General features: G+C 39.4%; 1 protein-coding gene and 1 long non-coding RNA gene across 9 annotated transcripts in view; one reads left to right on the top strand and one right to left on the bottom strand.

Moving 5' to 3' along the window:
* The window catches only part of LOC117197140 (uncharacterized), a 169,328-nt gene that overhangs the window by 108,403 nt on the left and 44,572 nt on the right, over window positions 1–16,353 (bottom strand). The window lies entirely within an intron of this gene.
* Window positions 1–16,353, top strand: part of A2M (alpha-2-macroglobulin) — a 40,845-nt gene that overhangs the window by 20,553 nt on the left and 3,939 nt on the right. For both annotated transcript variants that reach the window (XM_004281157.4, XM_049694881.1), the window contains exons 17-31: window positions 54–162; window positions 1,764–1,884; window positions 4,946–5,174; window positions 5,903–6,029; window positions 6,381–6,502; window positions 6,907–6,958; window positions 8,898–8,981; window positions 9,253–9,429; window positions 9,754–9,841; window positions 10,814–10,970; window positions 11,733–11,807; window positions 12,254–12,434; window positions 13,724–13,947; window positions 15,701–15,919; window positions 16,079–16,206. In XM_004281157.4, the coding sequence (XP_004281205.1) occupies window positions 54–162; window positions 1,764–1,884; window positions 4,946–5,174; window positions 5,903–6,029; window positions 6,381–6,502; window positions 6,907–6,958; window positions 8,898–8,981; window positions 9,253–9,429; window positions 9,754–9,841; window positions 10,814–10,970; window positions 11,733–11,807; window positions 12,254–12,434; window positions 13,724–13,947; window positions 15,701–15,919; window positions 16,079–16,206 (2,093 nt within the window). The remainder of the gene's footprint in view (window positions 1–53; window positions 163–1,763; window positions 1,885–4,945; window positions 5,175–5,902; window positions 6,030–6,380; window positions 6,503–6,906; window positions 6,959–8,897; window positions 8,982–9,252; window positions 9,430–9,753; window positions 9,842–10,813; window positions 10,971–11,732; window positions 11,808–12,253; window positions 12,435–13,723; window positions 13,948–15,700; window positions 15,920–16,078; window positions 16,207–16,353) is intronic.

Raw genomic sequence — 16,353 nt, 5'->3', positions numbered from 1 at the left:
TATACATATTTTATGATATTTGTGTACTGATTAGGTGATGATTTCCTTTACAGGATATGGGCTTAAAGGTATTCACCAACTCAAAAATTCATAAACCCAAAATATGTCCACAGCCTCAACAATATAAAATACAGTCATCTCAAAGACTGTTATCTTCTCCAGGTAAGAAATTAAGAAAAATTAATTGCCTAATATATTGAACCAAATAAAATAATTCTTTAAAAAAGATAAAATGTGATGAAATTAATTAAAAAGGACTTGTGATTTCAGACATAGAGAACAGATTTGTAGTTGCTAAGGGGGAGGGAAGAGTGGGGGAGGGACGGACTGAGAGTTTGGGGTTGGTAGATGCACACTATTACATTTAAAATGGATAAACAACAAGGTCCTACTGTAGAGCACGGGATACTATATCCAGTCTCCTGAGATAAACCATAATGGAAAAGAATATAAAAAAGAATGTACGAAAAAAAAAAAAAGAGAAACAGAAAAAAAAAAGAATGTATATATGTGTATAACTGAGTCACTTTGCTGTACAGCAGAAATTAACACAACATTGTAAATCAACTGTGCTTCAATTAAAAAAAAGAACTTGTGATTTAGATATATTAAGGTTCTTGCTCAAGGTCACATAGTGATACAAATCAAAAAAATTCTGTTTGTGTCCAGCTCCCACGTATGCAGCTGGAAAGAACACAAGGCAGGCTGTAAAAAGCGTTATAAGACAGGTGCAGACATGAAGAATAAAAGAAAGGATTGATTCTGATTGAGGAATCAAGAAGTCATTCATATAGAATTTGCTTCTAGTAAATGGAGATGTGTGAGTTTTAAAAGGGAAGGGAAAGTTTCCAGGCATAGGATAATGTAAACAGAAACAGAAATTCGCAAATTGGGACTATATTCTCACCAGTCAAGAAAAGAAGCTCTTTAATTTCCCCAAAACATCAGCTAATATCCATATTGAAATCACACTCATTTGTCAATGATATGGGCTACTTCTTTGATGAATCATATAGTAATCAATCATTTATTTATTTGTGGTCTGATACTGTCAAATCATGGTTGAATATAGGTTGAGTACAAACAAAAGAGTTTGTCAAAAATCAAGGTAATCATTCAGTGAGAATCAAATGGCTATATGGAATTTAAATAAAGATCATTGTATATTTTTATTAGTATTTATAAATTATATCCTTTAATCCTTTATCAATAAGATTTGTAGTAAATTTATGTATGAACAAGTGTATAGATGGACAAGATTTGTCCCAATGACAAATCTTGTCTCTTGTGTCTTATCTTCTGACACATTTGGGAATAAAGGGTCACATTAGTGAATAAAGAGCTTTTTATTTTTTTTAACATAAAGAGCTTTTTAAATTCTTGATTCTCTCACTCCTACAAACGGTTTCTCAAAGCCACTGTCAAAATGTCTGGGTACGATTTTTCTTTGCTCTCGCAGAGGTGCAGAAGCTGCAGAGCCTCCTTTCTGCCTCTAGGTTTCTTTCACAGGCAATCCAAGACTCGTTCTGCCTCTAGGTCTCACTGTTCTCTGATTGTGATTCTCTTCCCCCAGCTCACTCCTAGCTTACTGTAATGCTTCAGAATTCATCTAAAAATGCCACCTCCTCCAAGAAGCTTTCCCTTAATACCCAAGTGTCCTCTCCTGGTTCCTATCTATTTCATCACCCTATTTCTTTTGTAGCACTTACTACAATCTCTCATAAGCCTTATCTTTATATTTATTGTTTCTGTCTCCTCCGCAGTCGTAGCTGAAATGGGAAGAGGTCATGAACTTATGCATATAATACATATTTCAGAGCCTCCCACAGAGACTGTGCGAAAGTACTTCCCTGAGACATGGATCTGGGATTTGGTGGCAGTAGAGTAAGTAACTTCTTTCATATATAAGATGCAACAATATAGATTCCTCACAATTTTCAATTTTTAGCTAGTTTTTCAATATCCAAGTATATCTTTTGGACACATTGCTGTGTTCAGGAGAGGTTTAGTATAATACTTCTGTCATGAAGTCTCACTAATCTAATTTAGTATCAGAAATTTTGCACAAATGTCATTCTAAGATTTCCAGAAAATGAGCATAAGGACTAAATATAACCAAGCACTGCACAGATTAACACCTATAAGAGATCCTTCATTGCTCGGCAGTCCTGAGTTAAGCACAGGGTCAGTCAAGCCAGCTCTACACAGTAGTAGTAGAATTTAAAATTATAAACCTTCCCTCAGTGGAACAGTATTTTAGAGAAAAAAATTTAATAACAATCTAAAACTGCATATTTATCACTATATTGTCTATAACAGATTATACTACAGCTACATGTCTAAGGTGAGACTGATATAGACTAGAATTGAAAACAGATTTGGAAAAAGGGACTTATACATTCCCATTTCAAGCCTTGATTATACTCTCCATTATTGGTATTTCTACTAAGTGCATTCAAGTCATGACAATAGAATCATTTATATAGGGGTACTCTTCCTAGAAAGGATTTACAGGTATACCTCAGAAATATTACAGGTTCCGTTCCAGACACTCCAATAAAGCGAATATCACAATAAAGTGAGTCACATGAATTTTTTGGTTTCCCAGGGCGTATAAAAGTTATGTTTACACTATACTGTAGTCTATTAGGTGTATAATAGCATTATGTCTTTAAAAATGTATATACTTTAATCAAAAATACTTTATTGCTATGAAATGCTAACCTTCATCTAAGCCTTCAGCAAGTCATAATTTTTTGCTGGTGGAAGGTCTTGACTTGATGTTCATGGCTGCTCACTGATCAGGATGGTGGCTGCTGAAGGTTGGGATGGGGCTGTTCCTTAAAACAAGACAGCAATGAAGTGTGCCACGTCAATTGACTCTTCCTTTCACAAACAATTTCTCTGTAACATGCAATGGTGTTTGATAGCATTTTACCCACAGTAGAACTTCTTTCAGAATTGGAGGCAATCCTCTCAAACTCTGCCACTGCTTTGGCAACTAAGTTTTTGTAATATTCCAAATCCTTTGTTGTCATTTCAACAACCTTCACAGCATCTTCCACAGGAGTTGCTTCCATCTCAAGAAACCACTTTCTTTGCTCATCCATAAGAAGCAACTCCTTATCCATTCAAGTTTTAACAGGAGATTGCAGCAATTCAGTCACATCTTCAGGCTCTATTTCTAATTCTGGTTCTCTTGCTGTTTCCACCACATCTGCGGTTACTTCCCCCACTGAAGTCTTAACCCCTCAAAGTCATCCATGAGGGTTGGAATCTACCTCTTTCAAACTCCTGTTAATGTTAATATTCTGACCTCTTCCTATGAATCAAGAATGTTCTTAATGGCATCTAGAATGGTGAATCCTTTCCAGAAGGTTTTCAATTGACGTTGCCCAGATCCATCAGAGGAATGACCATATACGGCAGCTATAGCCTTACAAAATGTATTTCTTAAAGAATAAGACTTGAAAGTCAAGATTACTTCTTGATCCACGGGCTTCAGAATGGCTATTGTGTTAGCAGGCATGAAGACAACATCAATCTCATTGTGCATCTCCATCAGAGCTCTTGGGAGCCCAGGTGCATTGTCAATGAGCAGCAGTATTTTGAAAGGAATCTTTTTTCCTAAGCAGTAGTTCTCAACAATGGGCTTACAATATTCAGTAAACCATGTTGTAAACAGATGTGCTGTCATACAGGCTTTGTTGTTCCATTTATAGAGCACAGGCAGAGTAGATTTAGCATAATTCTGAAGGGCCCCAAGATTTTCGGAATGATAAATGAGCACTGGCTTCAACTTCAAGTCACCAGCTGCATTAGCCCCTAACTAGATAGTCTGCCTGTCCTTTGAAGCTTTGAAGTCAGACATTAACTCCTCCTCTCCAGCTATGAAAGTCCTAGATGGCATCTTCTTCCAATATAAGGCTGTTTCATCTACATTTAACGTCTGTTATTTAGTATAGTCACCTTCACTAATTATCTTCTGGATAATTTGCTGCAGCTTCTACATCAGCACTTACTACTTCACCTTGAGCTTTTACGTTACAGAGATGGCTTCTCTCCTTAAGCCTTATGAACCATTCTCTGCTAGCTTCAAACTCTTCTTCTGCAGCTTCCTCACCTCTCTCACCCTGCACAGAACTGAAGAGAGTTATGGCCTTGCTCTGGATTAGGCTTTGGCTTCAGGGGATATTGTGGCTGGTTTGATCTTCTATCCAGACCATTCAAATTTTCTCCATATCGGCAATGCGGCTGTTATGCTATCTTATCATTCAAGTGTTTACTCAAGTATCACTTTTAATTTCCTTCAAGAACTTTCCTTTGCATTCATAACTTGGCTAACTGTTTGGTGCAAGAGGCCTAGCTTCCAGCCTATCTCAGCTTTCAACATGCCTTTACCACAAAGCTTAATAATTTCTAGCTTTTGATTTAAAGTGAGAAGTGTGCAATTCTTCCTTTCACTTGAATGCTTAGAGGCCATCGTAGGGTTGTTAACTGGCCTAATTTCAATATTGTTGTGTCTCAGGGACTAGGGAAGCTCAAGAAGAGGAAGAGGAACAGGGGAATGGCTGGTCAGTGGAGCAGTCAGAACACACACAACATTTATCTATTAAGTTTGCCATCTTATATGGGTGCAGTTCATGGCACCCCAAAACAATTACAATAGTAACATCAAAGACTGCTGATCACAGATCATCGTAACAAATATAATAATAATTTAAAAGTCTGAAATATTGAGAGAATTACCAAAATGTGACACAGAGAGATAAGGCGAGCAAATGACACCAATAGGCTTGCTTGACGCAGTGTTGCCACAAACCTTTAATTTGTTTAAAAAAGAAAACACAGTATCTGTAAAGCACGATAAAGCAAAGTGCAAGAAAATGCGGCGTGCCTGTATTTAACTGCTTACTTTTTGTTCTGCACATTGCCACCTCCCCAGCTCCTCAGGTGTGGCTGAAGTAGGAGTAATAGTTCCCGATACCATCACTGAGTGGAAGGCAGGGGCCCTCTGCTTGTCCAGTGACACTGGACTTGGTCTCTCTCCGACTGCCTCTCTCCGAGCCTTCCAGCCCTTCTTTGTGGATCTCACGATGCCCTACTCTGTGATCCGCGGAGAAGCCTTCACACTCAAGGCCACTGTGTTAAACTACCTTCCCAAATGCATCTGGGTAAGGCCTTCTCTTTATTAACTTGAACACAAGGTAACAGTCAAGTAAATTAAAAACTGCATTCCTGGGAATACTGACAAACTCCTGTGTGTAAGATGGGCTCACCAGGAGATAACACTGTCAGAGATACTCATATGTTATATGACTATGGTTGCTGATATCTCCAAATACCAAATGACAACTTAAAACAAGGTTCTGACCCTTATCATAACCCTTTAAAGTTAGGAAGTTTGTGCAACATGAAGATTTCTGACATGAACAACAAAAACCACTATGCTGATTCTCATGTCTTATACTCTCCAAGGTTTCAACCTCTACATTCCCATATATTTAACTTTTCTTATATGATTAACTGTATTAAACTTAACTTTAAAGTTATTTATGTGCATCTTACCATAATTGTTTATAAATCTTGCATACTCTGCTGGGAGAGCTGAGGGTACGGTCAAGATCCTAAGCCAAAGGAGAACTTCCACAGGCAACAAACATACACCATCATGACTTTCCTCTCCTCTGCTCCTACCATGTGAAAGAGCAGATTATCCCCAAATACTAGTGTTTAGATGTCAGATCCACTTATAAGATGCTCAGTCTTCATTTATATTATCTTCAATATTAGGCAACCTGAAATCTACCCAATCCCTCAATGTGCTTTATTTCAAGCCATTCTTCCTTTGGCCCCCTTTCCCTCTGGTCTATTTGTCTTTTTGTCTCATGCGTGGTTTCAGGTCAGTGTGCACCTAGAAGCCTCTCCTGCATTCCTAGCTGTCCCAGGAGAGAAGGAACAAGAGACTCAATGCATCTGTGGGAATGGCCGGCAAACCGTGTCCTGGGCAGTAACCCCAAAGTCATTAGGTGAGAGACAGCCTCCTAGAGGCAGTTCTCTACTCAACGACTGTGTGTGTCTGTCTATGGGATCCTCATATCCAGGCAAAGACGCCCCCACCCCCCACCAAATGGTAGAAGTTTTTTCTTTGTCTGTCATTCTAGGATGTCTAGAAGGATATACCCGCTTCCCTCACCTCCGGCTCCACCTTGGATTCCCAGTATCATTAGCCTCTAGTCTATGCTGCTTCCATTCCTGCTCCTATATTTTTATAAAACAAAAAAATAAGGTCACAAAGCATTAAACGTTTATAAATCTTGGGGTTTGGAGGCATGGAGGAAGAGAGAGATGGTGCTCATCTCTACTGGCCCTTTTTCCAGGGAATGTGAATTTCACAGTGAGTGCAGAGGCACTGGAGTCTCACAAGCTGTGTGGGACCGAGGTGGCTGTGGTCCCTGAACATGGAAGGAAAGACACAGTCATCAAGCCCCTGTTGGTGGAAGTAAGTAAGCCTGCCCATTTGATAAGTCACAGTGAGTCAAGAAAAACAATGGTGAATCCAGCTGGGGTTCCAACTTTTAGGTAAGAAGGGCTAAAAAATAGATATATGAAAAAAGAAATATATATATATATATATATATATATTCATGGGATATTTCACAATATGATTCTCTCTCTGTGTGCTTCTCTGTCTCTCTCTCTTGATTTTACTTTTCTCCTCCCTTTCTCATCTATCAACCTGTCTCCTTCATATTACTTATACTTATAGAATTTGCTTCTATAATACATTTGAAAATCAGTTCCAATCCTTCTCTTCATCAAGAAACCTGTAGTTCCCCTATTAACACACATGTCCTGAAAGTCAGTCCATTCTCATTTCTAACTTTTCTTTCTTTCCACCTAAAGCCTGAAGGACTAGAGAAGGAAGCAACATTCAACTCCCTGCTTTGTCCATCAGGTAAGACTCAGTCATCATAATTAAAACAACATTGACTAGAATATAATATTTGAAGTTCAAAGTATTTTATATATACCATTCCTACACTTTCCCTATGAGGTAAGCAAGACCCGAAGAACCATCAACCCATTTTGTAACTGAGGAAACTGGTTTTTAGAGAGGCCAAGTAATTTGATCAGCTGAATATCTATATCCCAGGAATTCTGAGTCTTTATTTCTTAAGCACCTGTGCAAACATCAAATTGTCCTTCTGACCAGTGTATGATGTGGTTATAGGTAGAAAGTGGGTAGATTCAAAATGAATACTGCCAAAGGGGATATTTCCTTGGATATTTAGTAATACCACACATGGGCAGCTGAATTCAAGCCCCTTCAACACTGAGTTTTGCATAGCTAACCACACTGGATAATGAGACTATGCTATTTCCAGAAGAAAAGGTTGCCATAGCCTTTACCATTTGTCATGTCAATATTTGTTTGGTGCCAATCCTATACCTAGTATCCTATCAGTCATTGGGAAGGGACTAAAGAAGCTTACAGTAAAAGATACAGCTTTATCTTTGTGGAGAATTTCCTAAACAGAAACATTTATAGAAATTTAGTACACTAAGAAATTTATCAACACAATGTGTTCTCATCTCAAACCAATGTCTAATCAACATCATGTGTTCCTTACCTTTCTGTACCTACTAATTTCTGTTTATTACCTTTTTGTCATGTCAATACTTAAAATATATAAAACGTATTCTAAAAACATAATTGCCTTATTATTTAGCCTTATTTCTACATTTAAGTGAATTTAGTCCTTACTACCAAATCCATATATGTCATGTTTTCTTACAAAGCTTTTTTTGAAGAGAAGTTTTTGACATACAAATAATACATACATAATTAATATAACTATGTATGTATTTAACACATAATTATATTATGTATTTAACTACATGATTAAACTTAATTACATAACTATCAGTAATTAATATAATTGATAATACACACATAATTAATGTATACAACTTAATGAGTTTGGAGATAAGTATACACCTGTGAAACTGTCACCACGATCTATACCATAAGCCTATCCATCACTTCCAAAAGTTTCCTCCCACTCTCTTATTATTATATTTTTACAATATAAGATCTATCCTATTAGCAAATGTTTAGGTTTACAATACAGTATTGTTAACTGTAGGCACTATGCTTTACAATAGACCTCTTGAATTTATTCATCTTGCATAACTGATAGTTTGTACCCTTTGACAAAAGTTTTATTATTAATCTTATGAAGACGGGATGCAGTATAATGATAAATACATTTTTCTTTTTTCATCTTCATGTAATTCACTAATATTAAAATGCCAGCAAATGTATGCTTATCAGCAGCAGTTAATTTATTTTCACTGAGTCAAATACTGTTCATCTTCACCCCTAGCCCCATGTCTAGCGGTTCCATTAAAAATACTGTCTTCATATCTGGTGAAATTTGATGGAAGTAAAGACCGAGCATTATGGTAGAATTCAGGAACTTTTTGAAGATTTTTCCTTTGCTTATATATACATAGTGGGTTTTTTGCATACAACTGTTGTGTAAGGAGGCTGGGGATGGACATGAAATATATCACCTTGTGATAACAATCTTGTGTTAGCCATAGGATGATTACAACAGAATCACAACATCACAGGTACTTGTCAGTTTGTAGCCTTCTTTTGGAATGCAACTCCACATACAAGGAGGTTGGGGAAGGAAAGTTCTAGAAATCTCAGAATCCCATTCATATATGTTGAAGGTATTTTTTAAAACTGGAATATTAAAAGAGGGACAACTTTTCAGAAGAAGTTTAGGTACAAGGCATAGTTCTGGCTTCTGGGTCTTGGAACTCTTCAGGAAGATATACTGCAGAAATCATCTTCATTGTGGCTGATTTGTTTCTTTCTCTAGGTGCCGAGGTGTCTGAAAAATTATCTCTGAAGCTGCCACCAAATGTGGTAGAAGAGTCTGCCCGAGCCTCCTTCTCAGTTTTGGGTGAGTTTCCAGCCCTAGGGGACTACTGTACTATATTAGACAATGTCTACTATATTTTTTCCATAAATACTTTCTCAAAATAACAGCTATACTTTTAACTTCTTTCTTCTTTGGACTTATTTATTGCTTCCAATCATACTTCTGTTCCTTGAAGACACCCTTCCTAAAATTCCTCATTTCTTTACCTTAGCTAATTATTCATTTCTTCTTAATGATTCTGATAGATTATAATCTATAAGCTTTATGACTTCCCATCTCTCCCATTTCCTAGGAGACATATTAGGCTCTGCCATGCAAAATACACAAAATCTCCTCCAAATGCCCTATGGCTGTGGAGAACAAAATATGGTCCTCTTTGCTCCTAACATCTACGTTCTGGATTATCTAAATAAAATACAGCAGCTGACTGCAGAGATCAAGTCCAAGGCCATTCACTACCTCAACACTGGTGAGTCACTGAATAAGGGAGTGAAAATTTCACAGTGCAATTTTAACAATAGGTTGGAATCCCCAATAGGCTTGAGTTACTTATCAATTCTATGATATGTAAATTTATCATACTATGATAGTTACAATAATAAGAATACTATGACAGTTGACTACATGGTACCTAGCCAGTGTCCAACCTCCAATAAAATGTTTAGGACTCAGAACCATCTAACATATTGCAGCAAAATTTAGGAACTATCACAAGATGCCAAGGCATTTTGTTTATTTCTCTGGCTACAGAATGTACAACCCGTCATGTTGCTTCATTGACCTTCCATTCCAGGTTACCAGAGACAGCTGCTCTACAGGCACTATGACGGCTCTTACAGCACCTTTGGGGAGCAACATGGCAACAATGAGGGTAACACCTGGTAAGGGAAAGACAGTTTTTTGAGCTCCTGTTTTTGTGTCAGGTCTTTTACATATATTATCAAAATTATATTCCCAGGAACCCTATCAGATATGTATTATTAAGCCTATAGTTGGTTATACTAGATAAATATACCAAAACTAGCAAGGTAACAAGCAAAAAAGCTGAGATTCAAACACACGTATGTTAGATTTGTCCCCAGAATTCATCCTGTTCATAATACACCAAGGTATTCTTTCTGAAATAGCTATTTTTTTTTCTAAAATAGCCCCCATAACCATGATTTTTTTAATGAGATAGCCAACAAACATATCATATAACTTCTAGATAAACCATGTTCACTTCAGTTTATGTTTTTAGATCATATTCATCTTAATCACTAATAAATTCAATAATAGGAGGAAAGAAATGAGATGGAGCCAGTGATATGAAACACCGTTTTAAAATCCCTAAGGCAAAGCAATGTCAGAAGTTACTGCATGTAAGAGCTGTGTATGAGAAGATTCTGCCATCTACAGAAGAAAATCGCTAAAGAAAAGATTTAAAGCCTTACTCAAATAAAACAAAAAAATAAGTAACATTAGTACAGTTGACCCTTGAAACACATGGGGGTTAGGGGCACTGACCTTCAGCAGTAGCAAATTCACATATCATTTTACAGTCGGCCCTCGGTATCCCCAGTTGTGCATCCACGGATTCAACCAACTGGGGATCGTGTAGTATTGTAGTACATATTTAGTAAAAAAGAAATCCATGTGTAAGTGAACCCATGCAGCTAAAACCATGTCGTTCAAGGGTCAGCTGTACAAGAGCTAGCAGAGTCATCAAGTAAAGGCAATGGGAGCTCTAAGTAAAGAATTCCTGTTAGATGACTCACGTCAGTGTGAGAAGTGTCCTATGAAGCCTGTTGCTGTGATGTGGTTATAAAACCACTGTAACAACGTAAATGTGATCATCACTTCCTCCCCTTCAGGCTCACAGCCTTTGTACTGAAGAGTTTTGCCCAGGCTCGAACCTATATCTTCATTGATGAAGCACATATTACCGAAGCTCTCACCTGGCTTGCCCAAAAGCAGAGGGACAGTGGCTGTTTCAGGAGTTCTGGGTCACTGCTCAACAATGCCATTAAGGTGAAGTGTTCTCAGAGCTAGTGTTGATTTGTCCATTACACTGTTCTCAAGGATGAGGAGAGGAAGTGATAACATAAGAATTCCTTAAGGAAGGTATCAGAAGAAAATAAAACCTGGGTAGCACCAAGAAAGAGGGGATGGAACTTAGAGTGACTGTGATACTTTGCTTCATAGGGATGTATATGGGTAAGGACAAATTCCATGACAGCAGAATACAAGGAGCTGATTAAGAGCATTTTCAAAAGTTATTGGGAGTTTTTAAATTACTGATTCATTTTCAGTACCGGTAATTGATCTGTTCATATTTTCTATTTCTTCCTGGCTCAGTCTTGGGAGATTATACCTTTCTAAGAATTTGTCCATTTCTAGATTGTCCATTTTATTGGCCTATAGTTGCTGGTAGTAGTCTCTTATGACCCTTCGTATTTCTGTGGTGTCAGTTGTAACTTCTTTTTTCATTTCTGATTTTATTGATTTGAGCCCTCTCCCTTTTTTTTCTTGATGAGTCTGGTAAAGGTTTATCAATTTTGTTTATCTTTTCAAAGAACCAGCTTTTAGTTTCACTGATCTTTTCTATTTTTTTAAGTTTCTATTTTATTTATTTCTTCTCTGATCTTTATGATTTCTTTCCTTCCTAAACCTTATGCTTTAGGCATAAGGTTAGGTTGTTTATTTTAGATTTTTCTGGTTTCCCGAGGTAAGCTTGTATCGCTATAAATGTCCCTCAAATTATTCAAATCTGTCTCTCTCTCATATTTACAGGGTGGAGTGGACGATGAAGTGACCCTCTCTGCCTATATCACCATTGCCCTTCTGGAGATTCCTCTCCCTGTCACTGTAGGTGCCCTTGCTGAAGCCTCGTTCTAGATGCAATGAAACTGCTGACCTGATGTCTGAAACAACACCCCACTAAAAACCAGTTGTCAGCATTCCTTCTATGCAATGTCAATGCTTCCCAGATCAATAGAGAATTTAGTCAGTCCATTAAGAAAGATTTACACTTCCCCAGTGACGACCCTAGTCTATTTTTCCCCTAGCAACCCCACTACCACCATCACCACACATGCAGAATGAATTCTAAAGATATGGCCTATATTCCTGCCTTATGAATGTGAGACTAACAGATTAAAAAAAAATACTATTCTCTCTATCCGTAAGAATGAGGCTAGAAAGACAAGTGCTTTCCAACAACTTCCTGACCTCTGTGCTGTGGTCTGTGTTTACCCGGGAGCACTAGCCCCCCTATTCACACAGCTCGCTCCCTTCTCGCTCTGCCTTCCCAGCACCCTGTCGTCCGCAATGCCCTGTTCTGCCTGGAGTCAGCCTGGAAGTCAGCCAAGGAAGGATCCCGAGGCAGCCACGTCTACACCAAGGCACTGCTGGCCTATGCCTTTGCCCTGGCAGGTAACCAGGAAAAGAGGAGAGAAGTCCTCAAGTCACTTGATGAGGAAGCCGTAAAGGAAGGTGAGAGCACACCCGGTATCTTTCTCCCAACCCACAGTCTCTGGATCAAGGATTCCATATCAAAAATACCCCATGACTACCTCTCAGGACCCCTTTCCCCTCTCTTCTTTTGTCTATGTCATTATGGACTCAAGGATTTCTTACTCAAGTCACACATCCAAAGATAAGAGGCAATGTACTGTATATATACAAAAAGGCATAAAGAATAATAAGCAAACACCTTTAATACTTCCCTTCCAGCTTAAGAAACAAAATATTACCAATGCTGGAAAAATCCCTTGTGTACCATTCCTACCTGCAAAAGTAATTGTTATCCTGAATTTGTCATTACAAACTCCATGGATTTCTTTATCTTTTTACTGCATATGTATCCCTAAATAATATTCAGAATGTTTACATTTTTCCTCTTTAGATAAGAAGTATCATCCTTCTGAGTATTTCTGCTTGATCCTTGTCTGTCTGTCTGCCTTTTGCTTTTTAAGTTCAACATTAGGCAGGTTGATAGGAGTCTCTTGTATGGGTATGTTCATTTTCACTGCTGCATGATACATTACAATATATTAAAAAGGCCATAATTTATTTAGAGTCTCTCCTCGTGGATCTTTTCTTGTTTCTTATTTACTTCTATTGCAAACCATGCTGCAATGAATACTCATATACCCATCTCCTTGAGGGTGTGTGTGAGCTTCTCTAACTTGTACTTAGAAAGCGTAACTGCACTTAGAAAGCGTAACTGCTGATTAGCGGGCTAAACACATCTTCCCCTTTGCTGGATATCATCAGATTACTCTCCAAAGAGCTGTTTTCTTCCCACAGCAGTGTAAATCCGTTCCTGTTATTTCACACCCTGTCAGCCTTTGCTATTTTGAGGATTACTCTATTTTTTTTTTAATCTAATGAGTGTACACTCCATTATCTCATGTGATCTGTGATCCTCATAAGAAACCTCTGAGGACAGGCTTTACAGAAAGTTGAACAAGCCCTAGACAGGGTCTGGATAACCTCAGATGTTGGAAATTACCACAACCAGTCAGAGAACTTGCTCTGCCATTTCTCTCTTCCACCAACGCAACCACCGCAACCATTTGAAAACCTAGATGGCACAGCTTCTGACTCCTTAGCCCAGATGAGACAAGCCTCGTTCAGCTGTCTGTAGGCAGGAAGTCGCCAGATAAGATTTAAGAGATTATCACTGGAAGGCAACCCGCACTTCAGCACTGGCCCTTGTCCTTTTACCTGAAGTTAAATATGAACATGTGGTCACTTGCAAATCTTTTTCTCACCTCCAGATAATTCTGTCCACTGGACACGACCTCAGAAACCCAAGGCACGAGTGGAGCAGTTGTACCAACCCCGGGCTCCCTCTGCTGAAGTGGAGATGACAGCCTATGTGCTCCTCGCTTACCTCACTGCCCAGCCTGCCCTGACCTCGGAGGACCTAACCACTGCCACGCTCATCGTGAAGTGGATCTCAAGGCAGCAGAACTCCCAGGGGGGCTTCTCCTCCACCCAGGTCTGTGGTTAGCGAGAAGAATGTTATTAGTATTCAAGGATGGTGAGAAATAAGAAAAAATGAGAGTCAAAGAGGGCTGAGGGGGCTTCCCTGGTGGTGCAGTGGTTGCGTCCACCTGCCGATGCAGGGGACATGGGTTCGTGCCCCGGTCCGGGAAGGTCCCACACGCCATGGAGCGGCTGGGCCCGTGAGCCATGGCCACTGAGCCTGCGCGTCTGGAGCCTGTGCTCCGCAACGGGACAGGCCACAACAGTGAGAGGCCCGCGTACCGCAAAAAAAAAAAGAGGGCTGAAAAGAAAATGCCAATTCTGCCCCACCCCCATCCCATATTTTTATCACAGGCTCCTATTTCCAGTAACAACTCTACATCCCTAAAGCAATAGTGGGGCACCAGGACCCTACACACAATGGCCACAGCAGAACGAATTTAAAAATCCACCATTCTTCTGGAAGTTCTAAGAGTCCTTTCAAGTTGTTCCCAGAAACACTATTCAGAAACCAATCACCTCTCCTTGCAAAGCTCTCCATTTCTAGGTCCACTTTGACTGGCTTCTTTTTTTTTTTTTTTTTTTTTTTTTTTTTGTGGTACGCGGGCCTCTCACTGTTGTGGCCTCTCCCGTTGCGGGTCACAGGCTCCGGACGCGCAGGCTCAGCGGCCGTGGCTCACGGGCCTAGCCGCCCCGCGGCATGTGGGATCTTCCCGGACCGGGGCACGAGCTCGTGTCCCCTGCATTGGCAAGCGGACTCTCAACCACTGCGCCACCAGGGAAGCCCTGACTGGCTTCTTTTAAGGCTGACACATTTCATGCTTCCTCTATCCACCTCTTAATATACAAACATTTGTTCATTGGGAGCATAAAGAACTATCTTTATTCATCCAACCTCCTGAGCCTAACTATATAATCTTATATCTAAAAAGTTCATCAATATAGACAGAGCAGGGAGTTTCATCTCCAGAGAATTCAGAGGTTAGCGTATGCACCCTAAAAGAGAAGCAGAATGTGACAGAAAGACATTCCATCCTTTTTCCACTGTATTTAATCTCTTATTTTTCCATATAAATGGAGAAAATAATTTTGTTAAAAGTTATCATTCGTTTCTTAGAAAATTATTATTTGAAGGATGCCAGGTTCAATGTGGATGAGAATTGAGAATATGACCTGCCCGCTGGAGGGGGATCCAAACTTCTGATGAAAAAGAGAGAACCAAATAAAAATGTCAACAAATCCAGAATATAATTATAATTATTCATTTTTTATTTCCTCTGGAGAAACCGAAGCATGACCCTGATCATGGCTGCAAAGGACCCTGGGTCTTCTCAGGGCACTGACCTCAGCAGCAGAGCAGAGTGTAGCTTGGGGTGAGAGCCAAACTAAACTTTGGTTGGGTGGTGACAGATATGACCACAGTTATCAAGAAAGACATCTTAGGCAAACAGCTAATGCTAATAAATAATTCCCATTCATATATATTCTCCACATTGTATACCTCACATATATTTATAGACAGAAAAGAATTGATTTTCTGAGAAATAAATTTCTAAAGCATATAGTACAAGGCAGATATGTGAAGGTTATGGTTCTGTCATCTATCTAAGGATTACAATCAATCTTGAAATGAGAACCTCAATATTTAAGCAGTGAGGGAAACAGGAAATAGGAAATCAAAGCCCCTTTTGTGGCAGCTAACATGGGCCTTTGGGTCTTCAAAGGGTTGTCATGCCTAAGTGGGTTCCCTCACCTGTCTCTTCCAGGACACCGTGGTGGCTCTCCATGCTTTGTCCAAATATGGAGCAGCCACTTTCACCAGGACTGGGAAGGCTACACAGGTGACCATCCAATCTTCAGGGACATTTTCCACAAAATTCCAAGTGGACAACAGCAACCTCCTGTTACTACAGCAGGTTTCATTGCCAGAGGTGCCCGGAGAGTACAGTATGACAACGACAGGAGAAGGATGTGTTTACCTCCAGGTGAGATTCCAGGGGCAGGTAGGGACAAAAGGTCCAGAGTAATATTGTCACTGAGAAGGCCTAACATAGCAAATGATGGGGCAAATCAAAGAAAGAGTTGAGGAAGTTGGGAGGAATCCTGGGCAAGGGAAAAATCATAGATTTTTGTCTGTTCCACAGACATCTTTGAAATACAATATTCTCCCGAGAAAGGAAGAGTTCCCATTTGCTTTGGAGGTGCAGACACTGCCCCAAACTTGTGATGGACCCAGAGCTCACACCAGCTTCCAAATCTCACTGAGAGTCAGGTAAGATCTCTGACTGCATCACGCAGTTCTGGGTATAACAACAAATCTTCTCACTGGAACTCCGCATTAAGCAGAGCAGGGTGACAGTGAATGTTTGTTCTACCTTTATTGAAAAAGCAACGTGTTCTCGTGTTGACACAGAATTTC

Source organism: Orcinus orca, chromosome 11 (assembly GCF_937001465.1).
Source record: "Orcinus orca chromosome 11, mOrcOrc1.1, whole genome shotgun sequence".
NCBI classification, from domain to species: Eukaryota; Metazoa; Chordata; class Mammalia; order Artiodactyla; family Delphinidae; genus Orcinus; species Orcinus orca.
Note: the sequence above shows the minus strand (reverse complement) of the source record. Positions and strands in the feature narration are given on the sequence as shown.